General features: G+C 31.5%; 1 protein-coding gene and 1 pseudogene across 1 annotated transcript in view; one reads left to right on the top strand and one right to left on the bottom strand.

Annotated features, from left to right (window-relative positions):
* Positions 1-21,522, bottom strand: part of MYO16 (myosin XVI) — a 713,480-nt gene that overhangs the window by 586,774 nt on the left and 105,184 nt on the right. The window contains exon 4 of the mRNA XM_031958702.1: positions 16,189-16,332. Within this exon, the coding sequence (XP_031814562.1) occupies positions 16,189-16,332 (144 nt within the window). The remainder of the gene's footprint in view (positions 1-16,188; positions 16,333-21,522) is intronic.
* Positions 4,818-6,029, top strand: LOC100925086 (annotated as a pseudogene).

The raw sequence follows: 21,522 nt of genomic DNA, 5'->3' as shown, positions 1-21,522 counted from the left end.
ATTTTGTGAATTAAAGGATAGCTGCCCTACCATATCCTTCTGAGTACTAGAATGTCCACTTGGATGGCTGTATTCTAAGCTTAGAGAGGCCCAAAAAGTGTGTCTCCTCTATATTTTCTAGTTTGTATTAGATAGAACCTAGTATGGTGCCTTGCACCCCAGTGCTCACTAAACGTTAATTTAATTGAATTGGCTATACTCTATTGGACGTCTTGTTATTGGGATTTGGGTGAAGAAAATACTATGTAATAATGCAATCAGTTACATAAAGTGAATTAGTTCTTTCAGGAACTTTTTGTTTTGTACAAAACCTCATGTTTTCCCCTGCCCTTCAATACTGTCTTCCCATCCTCCTTCCCAATCAATTGAATAGTTCCCTAGAGTTCTAGAAAAATTCATTCACCAAACACAAATTAGTAGTTTATTCACTTATGCTCACCATGAAATTAAATCAAATAGATTGCAAAGGGAGGCAAATATTTAAGGAAACTAAAATTCATGAGCATTTTGCTACAATCTATATATATATATATATATATATATATATATATATATATATACACATATATATATATACATATATATACCCCAGTAATTATTTTCCCCCCAAGTTCAAGTTCAAGTTCATTATTTCAAAATAATTCCTCATGTTTCTCCACACATTTTTCACATGGAGTGTATTGTCTATGCTTATTTATTCCTTATTCTTATTAGAAATTATTGTCCACAAAATGATCTGAATCAACTATTTACTCATACTAAAATAACCACCATCTACAGACTATTGTAGAATGGGAGAATCATTTTCAATTGCATTTTTTTTCCTTTCTAGTCATTACCAGCAGACAAAATGAGCTAGAGCCTTGAGACTGTTTTACATAATAAATGTGATTATAGGTATGTTCTCTGGTGTTCTTATTACCATATTATCTTTTTTTCAAATTAGTGTTACTCTCTTCACCTATACTATTTTCTTCAATTATTCCCAAAGCTCTCTTTGCTGCAGTAATTTTTCCTTTAATGTTTTACATAATAATCTATGGGTTAATTTACTGTGACAAGCTATTTTTGACTTGCTAATAAATCTGTCTTCAGTAATGTATGTGAGAATTAAAATAGATTCCTTTGACAACAGCGTTTCATGAACTCATGCTCCTTACTGCTCTCCTTGGTTGTCAAAATATTCTGAGATCTATCCAATTTCATTGCTAACCAACCACTTCAGTGGAAAATTGGAATTGTGAAATTAGCTACACATAGAACTTTTTTTTTCCATAAAAGGGCTAAAGTTTTTTTTAACTTTATAAAATGGATTGTTATTTATTAGATAAAATGTCATATTTATATGGAGGAACATTATTAGTTGCATTCAGTCATCTATAAATATTTAACAAAAATTCATTCTATAAAGATGCCATTAGTTAGAATTTAAGATCTTTCTCATTTAAATTTAAATCATTCATTTGCAAAATAAACACTGGAACATGTTGTGTTCCTCTTTCACATTGGTTATTTCAGGAACTATTTTATTTCTACAAAAAACATTCCTTCTGCCCTGCCATTCAATACTCTCTTCCTATCCCCCTCCTCAATACACTAAATAATTCCTTAGAGCTCTGGAAAAATTCAGTCACCAAACACAAACATTTTATAAGAACATAACTTCTACTAATAAGACTATTTTGTTTACTTCACTAAGACAAAGCATTGACCTGATCATATATCATTTAAATAAAATTATATAGAGAAGAACATGACTTCAACAATAGATACTGTACTCTTATGTCTGTTTGTAATCATACATTTAACTATCATTGGTCATTTTTATTTGAATGTGAAGATATAGGAGGAATCTAATTATGATTGAAGTCTATTGTTCCTGTTCTATTAATTAGGAATTCTAAAACTGGAGTTCTTAGATACCCAAATATATATATATATATATATATATATATATATATATATATATATATATATAGGGGAGGAGGGAGAAGGCAAATATAGGTAGAATTTCAGAAGTCTATTACCCTTGGTTTCTTTTGCAATCTGATGAATTTACTTTTCTGCATTTCAGAATCCCTGAGAAGGGTTTCATTAATACAAAGAAAGGTCAAGAATCTGTTTTATATGGGTAATTATATTTCTCCATCTCAAAGTACAAGCACTTTGTACCATTCTTTCTGTCTTCCTCTTATATTCTCTCTTTTCATACATATTCTTTCATTTATTCCAAGCCTTTTCCCAATTCTCTTTTTTTTTAATTTCCTCAAATCATAGTGAAGATATTATAGAATTTAAAGTCATTAAGATCCTGGTATAAATTCTATGTTAGCCATTTCCTAGCTCTATTACCTAGATATGTAACTATTTCCCACTTTCCTCAATTGAAAAATGGGACATCAACCTACTGTTGTGAGTATTCCTTAAGAAAACTGATCTAAAATAAAGTTATAATATATAAAGAAGAGTAGTTATTTCTACTATTTCATTCTTCTTTTGATGTGATTCAGATAAGAATAGTCTTTAAGTCACAATATTATTATTCTTGTATATTTATGTTAACTATTGTGCAGGTTATTTTTTTTATAATTGAATACATTTTTAGATAATAGTTTATCTTCTCTAGGCTCACAGAAAAATGACTTTAGATCAGTCCCAGCAGTATACAGTAAGTCAAGAATGAAACATGCCTCATTTTATCTTATATAATTTTAACTTCTTCTACTAAGAATTTGCGTATTGAAAGCATTTTATTCTATATACTTTGAAGACCATGAATATTCTTTTTTAATTTTCAAAACATATACATAGATAATTTTGAACATTTACCTTTGCAAAACCTTGTATTCCAAAATTTTTCCCTCCCTTGCCCCTCCTCCTTCCTCTCCCCAGAGGCAAGCAATCCAATTTATATTAAACATGTACAATTCTTCTATAACTATTTCTACAATTATCATGTTGCACAAGAAAAATCAGGTCAAAAAGGAAAAAAAAGGGGAAAGAAAACAAAATGAAAACAATATTATCTAATTTCTATCTTTTTTCTGTATTCTTCATACAATCAAAGTTTCCCAAGTATTTATTCTCAGTCTTGTAGGGCTTACCCAGTAGATTTTCCTTTTTCATTGTTCTTTACTCTCAGAAAAATGCTAATTATTACAAGTGTTCCAGAGGACATTGTGAATTTTATCCTCAACCCACCCCCACCAAGACCCTGATTATGCTGCCAACTACTAATCCATATATTTTTGGTAGGCTTTTTTATATATCTGCCTAAAAATTTCCTCCCTTTGTACATGATCTCCAAATTCTCCAGGTGCCAATTGTCCTCATGAGTTTCTTCCCATCTCCAAAGAAAGATCTTCTTCCTTTCTCCCCCTTTTTGGATTTTCTCTTTCCTCTTCACCTACATTACTGTATGTTCTTTTCTTTCTGATACCAGATAAATCACTTTTCTCTCATTGTTTTCTGGCACTTTATTTGACCTTAGTGTTTCACCCAGTTTTTTCTTTCCTTCTGCTTCCCATTTCTCTTTTATGTATTCTACTGTTATAATGTAGCCCCACAAAAAAGCATTGATTCTCTTATAGATAGGATGTCACCAGATAATACCCCCTGTCTGCCTAATCACTGTTACCTCTATCAGAATTCCTTCTTGACTCCCCTCCTTGTCATTGTGATTTTCTTGGAAGCTGGATCTCAAAGTATCCATCTTCTCTTTCATGAGGCAATTCATCATTCACCAACCTAAGTCTTTTCCTCAACTGACTTTTGGATACTCAAAATTGACTTCAAGTGGATGTGCTTTCTTTCAAGTGTGGTTGGGGCTCTGCACAGCCCACCACATATATGGTGTTCTGACCTGACTCACTATTCACACTTTCAGGTCTGGCACTAGTAGACCTGAACTCATTTTCCCTGGTGCCAGAAGTTCAGAGCATTACATATCTGATGGATCTAGATTTCCAACTTTGACAGCCATTTGCTCCTAAAGGATTATGACCAACCTGTTTGTTGAGGCCCAAGAAAACTTGAAACTGGTTCAGATAGGCTCAGAGAAAGCAAGAGACATATCCAGAATTACATAGCTAGAAAATGTCTGAATAGTATTTGAATTCAGGTCTTCCTGAGTCCAGGTGCAGTACTCTACCCACTGTACTATTTAGCTATTATATTTAGGACATTTTAGTCAATCATTCAGTATACATATCTCAGGATACATCTTTGAGTACTCTTTGCTTCAAACATAAATCAATCACAAACCAAATCATGTTAATTACATTTCACAATTTATACCTCTTTCCAAAATAGGATTTCTTTCATTCTCTTCACTAATTTCTCTTTCTGTTTACTCTAGGATTTCATTTTATGATACATTATTGTGATATATTTTTCATTTTATTTTTTCTCAATACATTCTGAATTCACTCCCCTTCCAAACCATCTTAAATCCTAATGCTAAATTGATCTTCTTCAAATATAGCTGTATTTTCTAAATATTTATTACTAAATAGGCTCCTACATGTGTGGTATTATAGATGGATAGCAAGCTTCTAAGTCAATTGACCTTGGTTTAAGATCTGCCTGATACATATTGCCTTTGTGACTCTATGACCTAGAGCAAATCACTTAAATATTAAGTCATTCACGTAACTCTTTAACATATGAAGTGTTAATTAGATTTGATAAAAAGAATTCCCTTACTAAAAGAAACTTGAATCGATTTAATCACAGATTTTATCTCCAAAACAAAAAAAAAGAAAAAAGAAAGACACCTTACTCCTAAAAGAAGCCTGTGGCTGTTTCTTATTACCAGAATGAAGAGAGATCAGAAATCAGTTTTTTGCCCAAGAGAAGCAAGATTTTGCCCAGCATTTCTCCCAGATTTTAAAGATCCTGATAAAAGATGGCATGGGTCATCCTGAGGTGGGAGATACTATAACTAGGCTCAGGGAGATACTAGAGTACAATGCTCTTGGGAGAAAATACAACTGAAGCTTGTTGGTGCTTGTAGTCTTCCAGGAACTAGTGAAACTCCCAAAATAAGATGCTGATAGTTAACATGGAGCACCAGCAGTGGGCTATTATGTGGAGTTGCTCCAGGCTTTCTTCCTTGTAACAGATGACATCACAGATTCTTCTCTTACACACTGGGGACAACTATGCTGGTATAAGAAGCCTGGCATTGGCATGGGTCCCAATCAATAATGCCATGTTGCTGGAAGCCTGTCTCTACTGCCTGTTGAAGCATTATTGCTGAGGACAGCCCTATTTCCTGAATTTTACTGAACTCATTCAAAGCATTTACCAGACTGAAGTTGGCAGACTGCAAGGCCCTTCCCTTGGTCTTATCAACACAGCCCTTTGGGGCAAGATTGATCTTCCCAGATTCAGTGAACAGAGATATAAGAACATTGTTAGAAGATAGCTCTGTGCTCCTTCTAATTACCATTTGCTGCTGCTATTTTCAAAGCAGATATAAATGGGGAGGCAGAACATGTCAATGCCAATGCCAGGAGCATCCTTCTGAAGATGGGGGAACTTTTTCAAATTCAGGATGATTACCATGACCTTTTTGGTGACCTCAATGTGACTGGCAAGATTGGCACTGACATCTAGGATAACTAAGGCACGTGGCCGATGGTGAAATGCTTTCAGCTGGCATTACTAGAGAAAAGAAAGCTGCTGGAGGAGAGTTAAGGACAGAAAAATCCAGAAAGTGTTGGCAAAATGAAAGAAATGTGTGAGAAACTTGAATTGCTTGCTCATTTCACCAAATTTGAGGAAGAAAGTTACAGTAGAATAATGGGGCTCATTGAAAAGCATCCACTTCCCCGCACTTCCCCGCATCTATCTTCTTGGAAATAGTGAAGAAGGTCTGCAAATGGCAAAAGGGACCAAGGAGTTGGACATGGGGGTGGTGGGAGGATAGGGAATCATATGTGGAGTTGAGAGAGGATATGATCTCAATAAATGGCTTTTTTTGGAAAAAAAAAAAGAAATACTGCATACTTATTCTAAGTTTATGACTATAAGTTTTATTATTTTACATCAAATAAAGCTTTCTGCATCATTAGTGACATTAGTAGTAGTAGGAATTGCTATACTTTCTAACTGAAATGAGTTTCTTATATAATAGTAATCCTTTATTTGTCTCACTTTCATGCCCTGGGGATATATAGGCTATGCCACTGGACAAAATGCTTTACTATGCTATGGGTACAATCAAAAACTGTCATCTACAAATTAAGTCAAGTTAATTTTGTGGAAGTTCACCACCAAGAGCCTAACTCTATCATGAAACTGCTAAGATATCTAAGAGTTTTGATTTACAGCAGTGGAAAGTGTTAACACCAATGAGATCATAAAACACTAAAATGCATGTTGAATGGTATTTGTTTCCAAGATTACAAGATTATTTCCCTCTGTTTCCATCCTTTAAAAATTACTTCTTGAAGATGACCTTATGATAAGCAGAAAAATAGAAGCTAATGTCTTCTGTGATAGGACAAATAAGTATATCTAGTCTTTTCTCCTCCCAAGCATATAATTACCTTTACAACTATGACAATACTTCCTTACAAGAAAGGACCAATTGTGAATCACAATTGAAATATTACATCCTTCGCTCTTAGAAAATAATAATTTATATATATATATATATATATATATATGTATATATATATATATATATATATAATTCTCATTTCTTTGGTATATACTCATGATATACTATGATACCTATAATCAATTACATTTGTGGGAGGATAAAAATTAAGAGGAATGAAAAATAAAATACCAATTTTAAATATTCAAAGTATAATGATTTCACAGTACCAAATAGCTTCTCACTGGATTGGATTTTTATTTTTTGTTTATGCTTCTATTTGTTAATTTGGAGGAATTATTGAGATAAAAATTCACTGCATATATATAATTCAGCCATTCTTGTATATGACATAGTTTTGGATAGTTGCTTGGAGGCACTGAGGAGGAAAGTGATTTGTTTATACTCAAACACTTAGCATGTTTGAACCCAAGTTTTCTTAAATTCAAAGTCAGCCTTTATTCATCATTGTACATACTCTTTCAATTTTATACTATATTGAGAAGAAAAGTGAATGTGGAAGCAGCAGAACAATGATGACATTTAAAAGATACCACAGATATAGGAAGCTCCTAGATGAAATTTAGAGAAATAAGATAATTGCTTTTAGCATTCATATGCATTATGCTTTTTCTGGAATATTCCTTGAGTATACTGGACTTATATAAATAGCTGCTGGTGTTGACATCTACACAGTTTATGAGAGAAGTGGATATAGATAGACAAAGATGGACATAGTAACATAAAGACAAATATAGATATACAAAGGAAAAAAAAACAGAGAAAGAGACTGAGGGAGAAACAGAAACTGAGAGAAACACAGAGACTGAGAAAAATGAAGGAGAGAAAAAGAGAGACAGAAACAGGAGTTATTAGAGATATTATCGGTTCTGGCAATTTATGAAACAAAGAGAAATGACATTATTAAATATATATTATATGTATGTGTATGTATATACATATATATGTATGTGTGTGTGTACCTCATGCTTCATCAGTACTCCAGAATAATAGATGCTTATTTTTTTTTTTTGGGGGGGGAAGGCTTTGATTAGATGTCTCATAACTTTCAAAGTTGTAGCTTACAATGGAAAAAAATGTTTTTTAAACATTCACCCACATATTTAAGGTACACTTTATTTGGAGTCTAAATGTCCTTTATATATCTGTATATCTATGTATATGCATGTATGTGTATGCCTATGTTTTGTATGTGTATATACACATATTTGTAACGTATATACACATGCATACACATAAGTATGTTTGTATATATGTATGTATATTTAAATATATACATCTATACATACACCTTTCAATTTTAGATGATTTCATAAGAATTGATATAAATTAGAGTTGTTGAATTTGGTGACACGCATATGGAGAAATCCAATAATACTGTTATAAGTCATTGAACTCACTTATTTGTTACTGTTGTCTAAATAATCAAAATGAGATATTCATTATGAAGATTTGAAAAACTGAATAACTTATCCAAATCAGTAACACATTCTGTTATTAAATCAATTCAGGTTATTCAGGAGCTTTATTTTACTCCTTGTTGACTTGGATTTATAAATATATAAATATATATAATTTTCTTCTAAATATGAACTAGGTTTGAGAAAGATTTCATTATATACTATCAGCTCAAGTAATTTGATAAAGACTAGGGATTGTGGTTATGAAATACTATTTACCATTTTAGCAATGATAGAATTTATAGTATATGAGAAGTTGCCTGCAAGCACCCATTCAATTTATCTAATCCCACATTACCCATTAGATACAGTCCATGAAACACTTGAGCCTCAAGGCAAAGTAATTATTAATATCAGATGCTCACACTGAAAAGGCTAGAGGTTGAAGCAAATTTCACTCCAATTTCCCACAAATATTCCATTGTTACTGGAGTGAAACATTGATAACATTTGGCCTGCTGCACTCCAGAAAACGCCACTCCTTCTTTTCATCATTCTGTACTATACGAGATTGTCTTTCTGATTTCAAAAAGCAAGGACACATTTACTATTTCCCAGTTATTCCCAAAAGGGAATTATATTCATCAATAATGATGACAGTATATATATTACATATAAATTCCCAGTATTAATTGCTTTAAACTCTATATGTAGTCACAACTATGTATTCTTTAAGACATATTAGAATACAAATATCTGGTGCATGCTTTAAAAAAAAGCAAAAAAAAATCTTTTTGTATTGTAAGCAAACAATTTTGAGAGTTATGATAAGTCCAATCAAATCAATACCCCCAAATAATCAGTATCCACAATTCTGGAGGACTAATATGAAGCATGATATATATACATACGTACAGATATATAGATATAGATATAGATATAAATATATGTATGTATAGGAACCTGCCAATGAGGCAATTTTTTTTGCTTGACCAAAATTTTTTTCTCTCTTTTTTTCCAATTGGGAGAGATGGGAGGAAGATAAATTTAATTTATCTCAATTAGAAAAATAAAATTTATTGATATATACATATATATGTTACTGAAAATCAACTAAAAATGGGTGAGACTTGCTGTTAAAAATAACTTGTACTGTGAGATGATTTAAAAATGTTAGTGATAAGACTAAGTAGTTTTTTTAATCTTTACAAGTAACCCAAGATATTTACAAACAAGAGAGGAAAGTATTTGAAATACAAAATAAGTTAAACTATAATCTTGGATATCTAGACATGTTCCAAGATACCTGACTACAAAAGTCATATGATTTCTGTCAACATTATGTCAAAGAAAATATGAAATATTTTAGAAAGTTATCCATAAGGAAGCTGTTATATTTTGGTACAAATTCAACTATATGAAACGCTACCATGTTTGTTTTATCCAAGATATTGCACAGCTTAATGTACAATTCAACATACAAATGTCTCTGAATAATATGTAAGACATAGAGAAACACAAATTCATGAAGCTGCATTGTTTTACTGTAAAGAAATCTCAATTTGTTTACTGTTTTTCATTTTCCATAAAGAAGCAGCTCTATAGCAGAATAAGAATGACAATCTTTCAAAATTACAGTCCAAATGACCTCCCCCATTCTGAGCTTACCTGCTGTTCTAATGCCGTTTAGAAGCTGGTGAAAGGTAGATTCTATAAAGGCTACTACCCACAGATATTTCTTAGTGCATCCACAGTTGAGTTCTAACTCCCCAAATGTGGCAATATAATATAGAGAATGCTATAACAAGAATTTGAGTAATTTCTTTGGAATTTTCATAACAAGGATGTGTCAGTGTATTCTCATCACTTTTTGGAGGAGAAAAGGTACTCTGACCAGAAAATATGAATAATTGGGTTGCTTTAGCAATCTATAGTATCATAGGAAAGAGAAATTATTATTATATACTTATTATTAATAATTATGTATAATTAATATACTTATAATTATAGGTAAGTTCATTAACTCTTGAAATCAACCAATTTCCTTATTTTGACTTAATAAACTCAACAAATGTCTAAATGAACTAAGAAAAGTTGTATGGATCAGACAGGCCACTGAGGTCCCTTCCAGCTTCTAAATTCTGTGATTCTATATGAATTTTCTATTTAGAAGACAATATCTTAATCAGTAGACTTTTTTAATATTCTGATTACCTTCATCAGTTATCAATGTAAATTAATTTATTCTTATTATATTTTATAAATTGATCTTTTATGAGGTTGTTTACTATGAACTAGTGTATAGTGAGCATAGCCTTAACATATCCAGACCTGGAGATTAAATGAATTAAAGTTTGAATCTACAGAGCCATTCGATGACGCACACACAGTGACTAGAGCACTATGCCTGGATTCAGGAAGATTTGAGTTCAAATTTGACCACAAGACATTTATTTACCGTGGCCCTAGGCAACACCTGCCTGCCTCAGTTTCCTAACCTATAAAATGGGGATTATAACATATACCTCCATTGTGAAAATCAAATGGCATTATATCTGTAAATTGCTTAACATACTGACCAGTATAGAAGTGTTTAACAAATGTTTATTCCCTCCCAGCCAGCCTCAGTCTCTCCTGTGAATGATTAATTATTTATTAATATTGTTTGAATCCAGCTTTATTCAATTAGAAAATGTCTAACTTCAAAAGTTTACTACTATAGAGGATTGAGTGACCTCAGAGTTGTTGCAAGGAAACCAGATGGTTGTAAGGGATGCTTCAATCCCATCTTATGCTTGTTTTGGCTTCCTCCAAAGCTTGCATTTTGATTCACTTTGCTGTAGTCTGTTGTTACCCTTCTCTTAGAGATTACCTGCTGCCTATGTGAGCTCAATCAGTCAAATGTCCTCATACTTTTATGTGAACTCTATGTAATGTAATTTCACAAAGATTTGGGTAGACAGACATTCCTTCTCTCTGATTCTCTCTCTCTCTCTTTCTTTTTACTACCTAATAAATTTCTTCATGAAACTTTCAAATTTGGGGGTTTCTTCTCACTACATAAAATTTAATTTGGCAAAAACAAATGATAACATATTTTGTTGTATTGTAATCTTTCCATGAGTAGCAACAATGTCTTATTCATCTTTGTTTCATCCATAACAATTAGGAAAATGCATTGCACTTTTATTTTCTTTCTCATGTTTTTCCCTTTTTAATCTGATTTTTCTTGTGCACCATGATAATTGTGAAAATATGTATAGAAGAATTGCACATGTTTAATATATTGGGTTACTTTCTAGGGGAGGAGGTGGGGGGAAGGGAAGGAAAAATGTGAAACAAGGTTTTGCAAAGGTGAATGCTGAAAATTATCTTCATATTTTTGAAAATTAACAGCTTTAATAAAAAAGAAAATGTATTACACATAATAGACATTCAATAAATATATGTTAATTGGACACAGAACTAAGATGTAAAAGCAAGGAATCAATGACTTTTCTTCCAAACCACTCCAAATAAAAATATTTTAAAAATAATTCCTAACTTGATGCTTATCTTGTTATACCTATTTTACAAAGTTGCTATGAGTATTAAAGAAGTTTTATAATGACAAAAGCAGTATAATAATTAAGGGCATAAATATTAACAAAATAATTTCTGTGCCTAAATATTGAAAGCAAATTGAAGGAATCTTTAATATCCTGAATATTTAAAATTTCAATTCCCCTATTGACAAATAATAGTTTCCTACTTTGCAATGATATTAATTTAAATGTTTTAGTTTGTAGGAATAATTTTTTTTTGGCTAGGTTAGCAAAAATTCCCAAGTGAAGGATATTTCAATGAATAACTTTTTGTTTTGTGTAAAAACTGTATGATTTAACTAGTGGGTATAAAATTAGTGGGTATTTAGCACAAGAGTAGTACCATCTGCTTCAGTAATTCATTTGGCAAAAAGTCTGCCAGTGTTTATAGCATTTAACTCCTACTCCAGGCAACTGTGATTTAAAATCAACCCCAAATGTCTAATATTGTAAGCTCACAAAGTCAGTGTACCACAAAATATACTTGTCCTTCTGATAGACACATCAAAAAATACTAATTAGAAAATAGAATGAAATTCTTATATATGCATTCAGTAATTCTAACAAAGCTTTAAGAAAGGGAATTCTCAGAACAATATAGGACAATTTATGGCACAAAAATCATAAGACTTTGTCTTTTAGCTAAATCAAATTATTTTTATATAATCTACATCTCTCATTACACATCTTTCCTTTGGAATTTGTTGATAAAAATGAAGAAATATATCCATGAAACTGAAGTTTTAACGCAGTGACTTGTCTTTTCCCAGATTTATACACAATTAAATTATGACTATGGAAGATTCCTTGAGTTAGCTAAAGACACACAGATATTGCTTTTTAGAAGAATAAATAAATTAACTTCTCAATGGCCACAAAATTAAATACTAACACTGATCATTCATTCCAAGCAAATATATTGCTTCTCATAAGAAACACTATGCAATAGATTGTGACTGCATGAATTTAAATCCAACCTCCCTACTGGAGGAAAAATATTTCAGAGCCTGTGTTCTACTAAGCATGAGTTAATAGCATCAAATTGACATATAAAGAATAATACAACTTAAAGAACTTGCTGAATAACACACCACTTAAATACTATTTAAACTGTTATTCTGACACTTGTCATGCTCTGAATACTGTAGTGATGTTATGCTTTTTTAAAACTAATATCGGAAGTCTATAACATTGGTGTTATCTTTTTCCTGTGAAAACAGTATCAACATCACCTTTTGTGTATAATTTAATGAAACCTTAACACTATTTAAAAACAAGCATGACACTATACAAAAATAAATATTCAATTAAATGAATAATTTAAATAAATTGTTTTGTTTTAAATCTTAACTACCTCATTATTTCTGAGTGCTACATTTTTAGGAAGGATGAACTGAAAAGCATCTCAAAGAATGGCCTTGAATTAAGATATATGAAAAATTATATATATACATATATCATATATATAAGTATTATAATTTCTATTTTAAAGATGAGAAAACTTCTTGCATTTGGCTGGTATAATGGGCTGAGGCTTGAGTTGATGCACTGAGGTATCAAGCACGTGAGACTAAATAGTAATTGGATCATACTCTATTAATATATATGCTTGGAGAAAGAATGGCCCCCACCCACTCTTTGTGCAAATCCTAATGTGTTGTATAGGAAATGACGATTTTGGTGGGTGGAGGCAGAGGGGCGGAGAGACTGCTGGCTGGCTTCTGGTCTGGCTGGCTTCTGGTCTGGCTGGCTTCTTGACGCAGTTGCTGACATCGCTAATCCCCCTTCACCTCTGATCCCCCTTCACCTCCAATCCTTCTTCACCTCTACTGAGAATAAAGATTGAAGATTTTCTGTCTCTAGAAATGTGTCAATCACTAGGGTCTGGGACCAAAAAGTGCATCTCAAGTTTGTATTCTCCTTTACCTTCTATATCCCAATTAGTTTTAAAATCTTAACAATGTTATTTCTACAATATCTCTCCTTTATGTTCCCAATTCTCAACCTACAAGGCCACCACATTATAAGTTCCTCTCTCAAGCCTTCAATACCCTTCATACTCTGTATCTAACTTGTCTTTCCAAGCTGATTTCTCATTACACCTTTCATAAACTCTTTTGTCAAGTTCAACTATTTTTTTGCTGTTCCCCACTCATGTCATGGATAGACACATCACTTCCAGGCTTCCATGTCCCCATGCCTAGACTGTTCTCCCTTTAAACCTTTACCTTCTGGAATTCCTAAGTATCTTCAAGGATCATTATGATTTTCATCTTCTATGAGGGACCTTTCTTGAAATCTATAGTTGCTAGTTTCATTCTCTCATATTTTATTATTTTTATTTCACACACACATATGTGTGTATATGTATATTTATAAGATACATACATGTGTATAAACATAATATTTGTTGTTTTCTTTCAGTAAATATGCATTCCTTCAGAGCAGGTACTAGGGGTAAGTGTGTCTGTGTATGTGTGTTTGTATCCCCAGCCATAAGAATTGTATTTGACACATAATAAGACACTTATTAAAAGTTTCTTTTTGAGTGGACTAGAATTGAATTGATAAGGTACCAGGGAATTGTATACTTTTCAGCTAATTTATATAGAATTTCAATGGCAAGGGAAGAATATAACACAAAACGTCAGGCTATGAATTAATGAAAGGTGATTCACTCTTGATCAGGAGATACCATCAATGAACATGTCACCAATTTGCATTATTTCTGGAGTTTTGCATTATTTGAGGATAAAGGTATTATAGAGGAAACAAACAGTATGTACCTACTATGAATTATAAAAAAAAAATCTTAGAATGCTACTGAAAAATCCATAGAGAAATACCTTCCTGGAGGAGATGCTAATTCTAGTCTATTGGAAATCACATAGGTAATTACAAACAAACTCAATCAAATTAAATTTTATAGTAATATTTTTATTCCATTAACAAAAACCTCTTAAATGATTTAAATACACAAAAATATTTAAAATTGCTTCAAAACAATTAAGGGCTTTGCCCCAGAATATATTGAAAATAAACATTAAAAAAATCTTTGTAATCACATACTGGAAAAAAAAATCTAAATTAATCTTCATCCATTCCAATCTCCTCACATCTAGAGAAGATCTCACTACTAGAAGCCTTTTTTTTTTTTTTTTGGCTGAGCCAATTAGATTTAAGGAACTTGCCCAGGGTCACACAGCTAGGAAGTGTTATGTGTCTGAGACCAGATTTAAACTCAGGTCTTCCTGACTTCGGAGATGGTGCGTTATCCACTGTTCCCCCAACTGCCCCTGGAAGCCATTTCTAAAGTCAACCAAAGATGGTGATTTCACACCAATATTCTGTAGTTTATAATACATCATATGATCACATTTTTCTTCAAGAAACATCAATGCTTATGTGTTGACTAAATTGTTCCCTGTCTATTGTTCTTCAAATATATTATCTATAGTGTAGCTCTTTCTGCTATTTCATATGATGGTCTTTTAGAAAGTGGAAAACATGGAAATGATTCATTGACTCTTCATCATTTGTAAGGAATTAATTATTTTCCTATTTTTTGGCCCAAGTTTATATTTCCTCTAAAGGCACACAAAAGAAGATTTTAGGGGATATACATTTCCCCTATTATAAACATACATATATGTATGTCTACATACTCTCATACAGTGCATACAAATATAAACATGTACATGTGGATATGTATATAGACATACATATTCATATAAACTTCTAAGAGATGTTAAAAGAAAATAAGCCAAAAAGAAATCTATGGCATGTTCTGAAAATTCCTATTTTCAAGAGTAATTTTCATTTTTATGGTTCTTTTGTTAAACCTTCATAAAGGAAGGGAAGATTCCCGTTATTTATCCTCCTACATTTCTACTTCTTTCCCAGAATTCTTTTATATGTATTCTAATGCCTTGCTAAAAATAATCAAACCAAAACACCCACATCCCAACATTAGGAATATATAGATGCTCAGATGAAAGTCCAAAATCTTAGAAACAAAAGGCCTAATAAAGACAAAAGAAAATAACCTTAAATTACAATATGATTTTCATTCTTCACATGCCTCTGTCTGTCATTAAAGGCTTTCATTTTCATGCAGCTGAAATTAGCTCAAACAATTTGAAATAATTTATCTTTTTATTATTCTTGGGGACATTTTATTTGACATAATGAAGACCCATGAAATTAAAATATGTTTTTTTTAAATCTCTTTCTTCCAGTTAAGTTAAAAAAAAAGAAAGTGATGGAGAGAAGGAAAAAAAAAATGTATATCTGACTTCCCTATTTGAAATCAAATTGCTGGATATAAGAGTATTTCCCTTTCCAGTAATGGCATCTGACATCACATTTAAACAACTCAATTTATGATATGCAATCAGAAACTTCAACTTTTTATTATATTATTTCTCATCAGGGTTCTAAGACAATTAAACTACCAGACTATGTACATTTATTGAAATGATTTAGTGAATATTTTTATGACTTCATCAATTAAGGATATAAACTTTTTAATATTATTTAATATTTCATATAGGCACAGAAGAAAGCCTTTACTTACTAAAAGCAGTAGCAGAACAATATCAGGGTGATCACATGCACAGGCAATGTGCATTGGTGTCCAAAAGTCCTCATCCTGATGATTTACATTCACTCCTTGTTCAATGAGAATATCTGCAGTGAAGACATTATCATAGCGAGCACACTGGGATTGAAAAAGAAAAAAATAACTTGTAAAATATGAATAGGTGATAATAAATCATTTTCCAAATATGCAATACTTGAAGATTCTTTGGTTCCAACTCCCCAAAAGCTCTGACAAGAGTATGATTTTTCTATATTCTTGCCAAAGAGGGAAGTGGTGCATGTGGCATCTTAAAAGGGATACTAAGATTGTGAAAAGTGAAGACAGTGGAAAATCAATAGGAAAATGACAAATAGGAAATAAGGTAAGATTATCCAGTCTAAAGAAAAGAAGGATAAAATTTTATTTCAGTTTAATATATTAAGCAGCAATTTAGTATTTATTGTATGTAGTGAACATAACTCTCACACACTATATTTTTTATTTCCTGTGCTTCAAATATGATAATTCCATTTCCTTATTATCTCTTTGCCTTTGTTCAAGCTGTCTATCCCTAACGCTCTATTGTTACTTGTGGAAGTTTCCTTCAAATTTCCCTCAAAAGTCAGTATTAAGTGCTGTGCCCTACATGAAATTTTCCTTGATCCTTCAATTTACTAGTGTGTCTCCAACATAATGATAAATTTATTTACTTGGTAAATATTGCATATTTACTTATATGTGTATAAGTTGTTTCCCCAGCAGAATGCCAATTGCTTGTGGACTGGAATATTTAGGGGTTGGTTGTATTAAGTATCTAGTATCTAACACAATCTGTGATACATAGAAGATACTTAATCAAAGCTTTTGATTAATTGATCAATGCAAAGAAATAGAAATAACAAATGCTATCTATATTGTAATCTTATTGTCTGGTTAGGGAAACTGAGAGTATAAAACACAAAACTAAAGAGTTATCAATCATTCAATAAGCATTTATTAAGTGACCACTATGAGCCAAGCACTATAAATGTTTATACTCAGCACTAAATAGCACATACATTTGTGAGATACAAAACAAATATCATTTGAGATCTTTACTAATCGATAGTGTAATCAGGCAAAATTTCATAGAGGGAGATAGTACTTGCATTGTGCATTAAGGAAATTAGTTCTAACGAGGACACATGTTAATTCTGGATAAAGGAAACAGCATAATTAAAGGTGCAGGGAGAGCAAAGTAAGTAAGCAGAGGAGAAAGAATCAATTCAATTAACCTAAAAGCAGTTAGGTAGTAAAGTGAGTAGAGCATTTGGTCTAGAGTCAAAAAGACCAGTTCAAATATAGCTTCAGATACTTTCTAGCTGTGTAATCTTAGGTAAGTCTATCTGTCTCAGTTCCCTCAATTATGGAATAGGTATGATAATATTAACTCTGTCAAAAGGCTTTGTGCATTTTTATTTGAGGAATTTAAAAATGAAAAGAAATGGATTTTTATAAAAAAATTATTTGCAGTTTGTGATAAGGAAGAATTTCTAGATATAAGAAAAGTTGTTTAAAATTAGAGTGAATTTTTGAAAGTACAGGAGAGGGCACAGAATATTTTTGTTACCACATCTATTAAATTTAATATGCATGTAGTTTAAAAAAATACAAACCACAGAGAACAGAATTTTATAATTACTTCCATAATATTTGTTTAAATGGAAATTTTAAGATTTATTCATTAATTTAATAATACAAAAGAAAGATAAACAAAAAGTTTAGAATTATGAGTTATTATTCCTTAAATAATAGTAAAAATTTTCCATCATTTCAAATATTTTGCTATTTACATAATAATACAGTAAAGACCAGTCTTTTAGAGCAAGCTAGATGATAAAAGGAAACCATTCTTTTTCTGTAGTCAGAATGATGAAGAGAACATAATACTTCTGACACTGAAAAATAAAAATTATATAAGGATAGAAAAGATTTAGTACTGAATTGATCCAACAGATATAAAAGAGCCATCACAAAACATTCCATTCCATCAACATATATTCTCAAGTAGATAGTATTAATTCCAAGAACTCAGTGTAAATATCAGAAGATAATTTATAGTAATCTTAACTTTTTAGGCATTCTTTATAATCACTAATTCAATAAAGTAACAAATAATTAAGAATCTAATTTTCTTAGCATCTTGTAGTTTTGCTTTTTTTGGACTTATCAGCTATTCCACCACCAATCCTACCCAACAGCACTCAATCATTTTAATGTGTCCATTACAGTGTTTCTCTCTCCTGTTTATATTGTAAGCATGTATCTATTTCATTTCAGCTTCAACAATTTTCAATAATGTTTTAAGAAAAGTCCAGCTGAGCGCAATTAGTGAATTTGTTATAACAAGATACTTATAAATGGGTGTCTGGTAACATAGACAATAGTAAGAAAGGAGCAACTAGATGGCACAGTGGATAGGGGACAGGCCGTGAAGTCTCAACTTTCACATAGCCCCTATAGATTTGAATGGAAATCAAAAAAGAAAATTATATAGAGATTTTCATATTAAATATTTTTATTAAAACTTTTTATTTACAAAACATATGCATGGATAATTTTCCAACATTGATTTTTGCAAAGACTTCTGTTCCAAATTATCCCCTCCTCCTCCCCACCCCCTCTCCTAGATGGTAGGTAGTCCAATACATATTAAATATGTTAAAATCATATTAAATTTATTATAAATTCACTATTGATTCTGCTCTTGTTTCCTTAAAGGTTTTGGGCATGTAGACCACTTAAAGAAAAATATATCTATATCTATCTATATCATCTATAGGTACGTATAGACACACACACACACACACACACACACACATATACATCATAGCTATTTTGTTTAGAGTAGTGACTTCCTAATGAAGGGATTACCTGTACAGGAACCTAATCTTGCAATGCATATAAATGCATATATGATATAACTTGTAGGCTTCTAGAGTTGTTTTACTTTAAGTTATCAAGTTATTTGCCCACAATCACACAGATAATATATGTCAGAGGAGGAGTTTCACTCAAGTCTTCCTAATTTAAAGGTCATAATTCTATTCATCTCGTCATGATGCTTCTTATGCCTGATTTATCCTTGGACAATTTTTTTCATAACAAATGAGTTTGAGAATCATTGAAGAATAGAGTTGGAAGATACCAGAAAGATAATTTCATTTAGGCAAAATCTGACCAAAAATTTCATCCAGTCCAAATTTGGGCAAGAATCCATTGTACAATATCATCAAAAACCACATGATTTAGGGGCCTTTTGAGGCCTTCACTACTGATAAACTCAGTATTTGTTGAGGAAGTCTGTTCCAATTTTTAATGGCTTTAATTGTTAAGATTTTCCCCCTTGTTTCAAGCCCAAATCTTCCTCTTTTCAACTTCTACTACATGGTCCAAGATCTACCATGTGGATCCAAATAAAATACATTCCTATCGGCTTCTATACTTCTATTTATTTAGATCATCCTCTTTATCCTAGTATTTTTTTTTATTACATCTTTGTTTTTCCCTTATCATGTCACATTTCTTGAGAGAGACTATTGCATAAAAGGATTGTTATGCTCATATAATCTTTATGTAAGTGTTTTAAAGATGTCATTATCCACCTAGCATGATGGTATAATCTTAAAATCCCTGTTATGGAAGAGGCTGAGGCTGATGGATCACTCATGTTAGGGAGTTCTGAACAGCAGTGAGCTAAACTGATTAGATATCTACATTAAGTTTGGCAACAATATGAAGAGTCCCTGAGACTGGATTACCAGGGTATCTAAGGAGGGGTCAACCAGCCCTGGTAAAAAATGAAACACATCAGTTTCAAAATTGATCTTCAGTGGAGTTGAGCCATGGAAACTAAAGCAGTTCTATTCAGAAAGTGAGACAGAAAGACCCAGTCTCAAAAACAAACAAATGTAATTTTCTATTGCTAAAATCATGTATAATAGTATTGTAACATTTGATTGCAAGTTATTTGTTAAAGAATAGAATGTGGACAGGGTAATAACTCACCTTCTATCTTTGCCTCATTAATTTAATTCTCTAATGGTGTCTCCCAATCGTTTCCATCCCATGACACATTTCCCATAGCATGAAGCATACAATAGAAAGGAAGGATATAATTATCTCTAAGAGCCAGAACATCCCAGTGACCCAAATAAACAGCTTTGGGTGATGGAATTTCTTTTGCTATTGGAGATTTGAATGCTAAAATTACCATATTTAAAATTTTATTTACTGATTTATCACATTTGAAATAAGTAGCAGAAGAGCTGAAGTTCACTCACATTATGTGCAACATTTTACAGCTTTTCTATTAAAAGAAAATGGTTTCTTTTAAAAATTCAGTCTTAGGAGTTTAAAGTAAAGTTATTTCTCATCGCTTTTGTTCGAGAATGATTTAATTAGGGGAGTATGATGTGTTTTTTTTTAAATTTCTCTCATAATAATGAATTTATTCAGGAATACTGCTTTGAAATAAGTTATAAGATTTTAATATATGGTTTTAGGAAATACCCTGAAAACTAAATATAATAACTTCTATAATTTGGCAATTAAACAGGGCAAATGTTTCTCTGCTATTTTACCCATATGAGTACCAGGCCTAGTTAACCATTCCTCAGCCAATGAGAATCTATTTCCTTTACAATTCTTTGCTGTTACAAATAGTATTTATATAAATATTTGGGGATATATAATATTTTTATTTTCTTTACATTAGTGAGATTCTTAAAGCTATATTCCTAGAAATTAAATACCTACACCAAAGGAAATGGACTTTTTAGCTTTAGAAACTCAATTTAGTCAGTCAACAATTATTTATTAAGTACTTACTACATTCCAGGTAATATGCTAGATATTGGATATACAAAGAAAGGCAAAACCTAACAAATAAAAAAAAAACATTATGATCTCAAGGAATTGTCAGTAAGATGATGACAATAGCAAGCAAAAATATGTAGAAGCAAAATATAAACAGGATAAAAAATTTGGAAAGCACAATTTATTGTTTTAAAAATATTTTTATCTATTCACCAATAGTTCATTTTTGTTTTTTTCTTTAAGAAGCTCTCAAATATCCCCATCCTTTTCCTGGGACTGGATATTAACTTCCCAGAATTGTTTGGATGCATATTACTTTTAATATTATTGATTTGGACATTTTTTCATGTGATTATTAATAGTTTGCAGATATTTTGAGAATTATTTGTTCCCATCTGTTAACCACTTTTCTTTTTTGAGAAATAGCTTTCTGTTAAATATGTATCTATATATTGTAAATTCTAAAATTTT

The sequence above is a fragment of the Sarcophilus harrisii genome, chromosome 3 (assembly GCF_902635505.1).
Source record: "Sarcophilus harrisii chromosome 3, mSarHar1.11, whole genome shotgun sequence".
NCBI classification, from domain to species: Eukaryota; Metazoa; Chordata; class Mammalia; order Dasyuromorphia; family Dasyuridae; genus Sarcophilus; species Sarcophilus harrisii.
The sequence above is the reverse complement of the archived record's forward strand: the minus strand, read 5'-3'. Positions and strand labels throughout refer to the sequence as shown.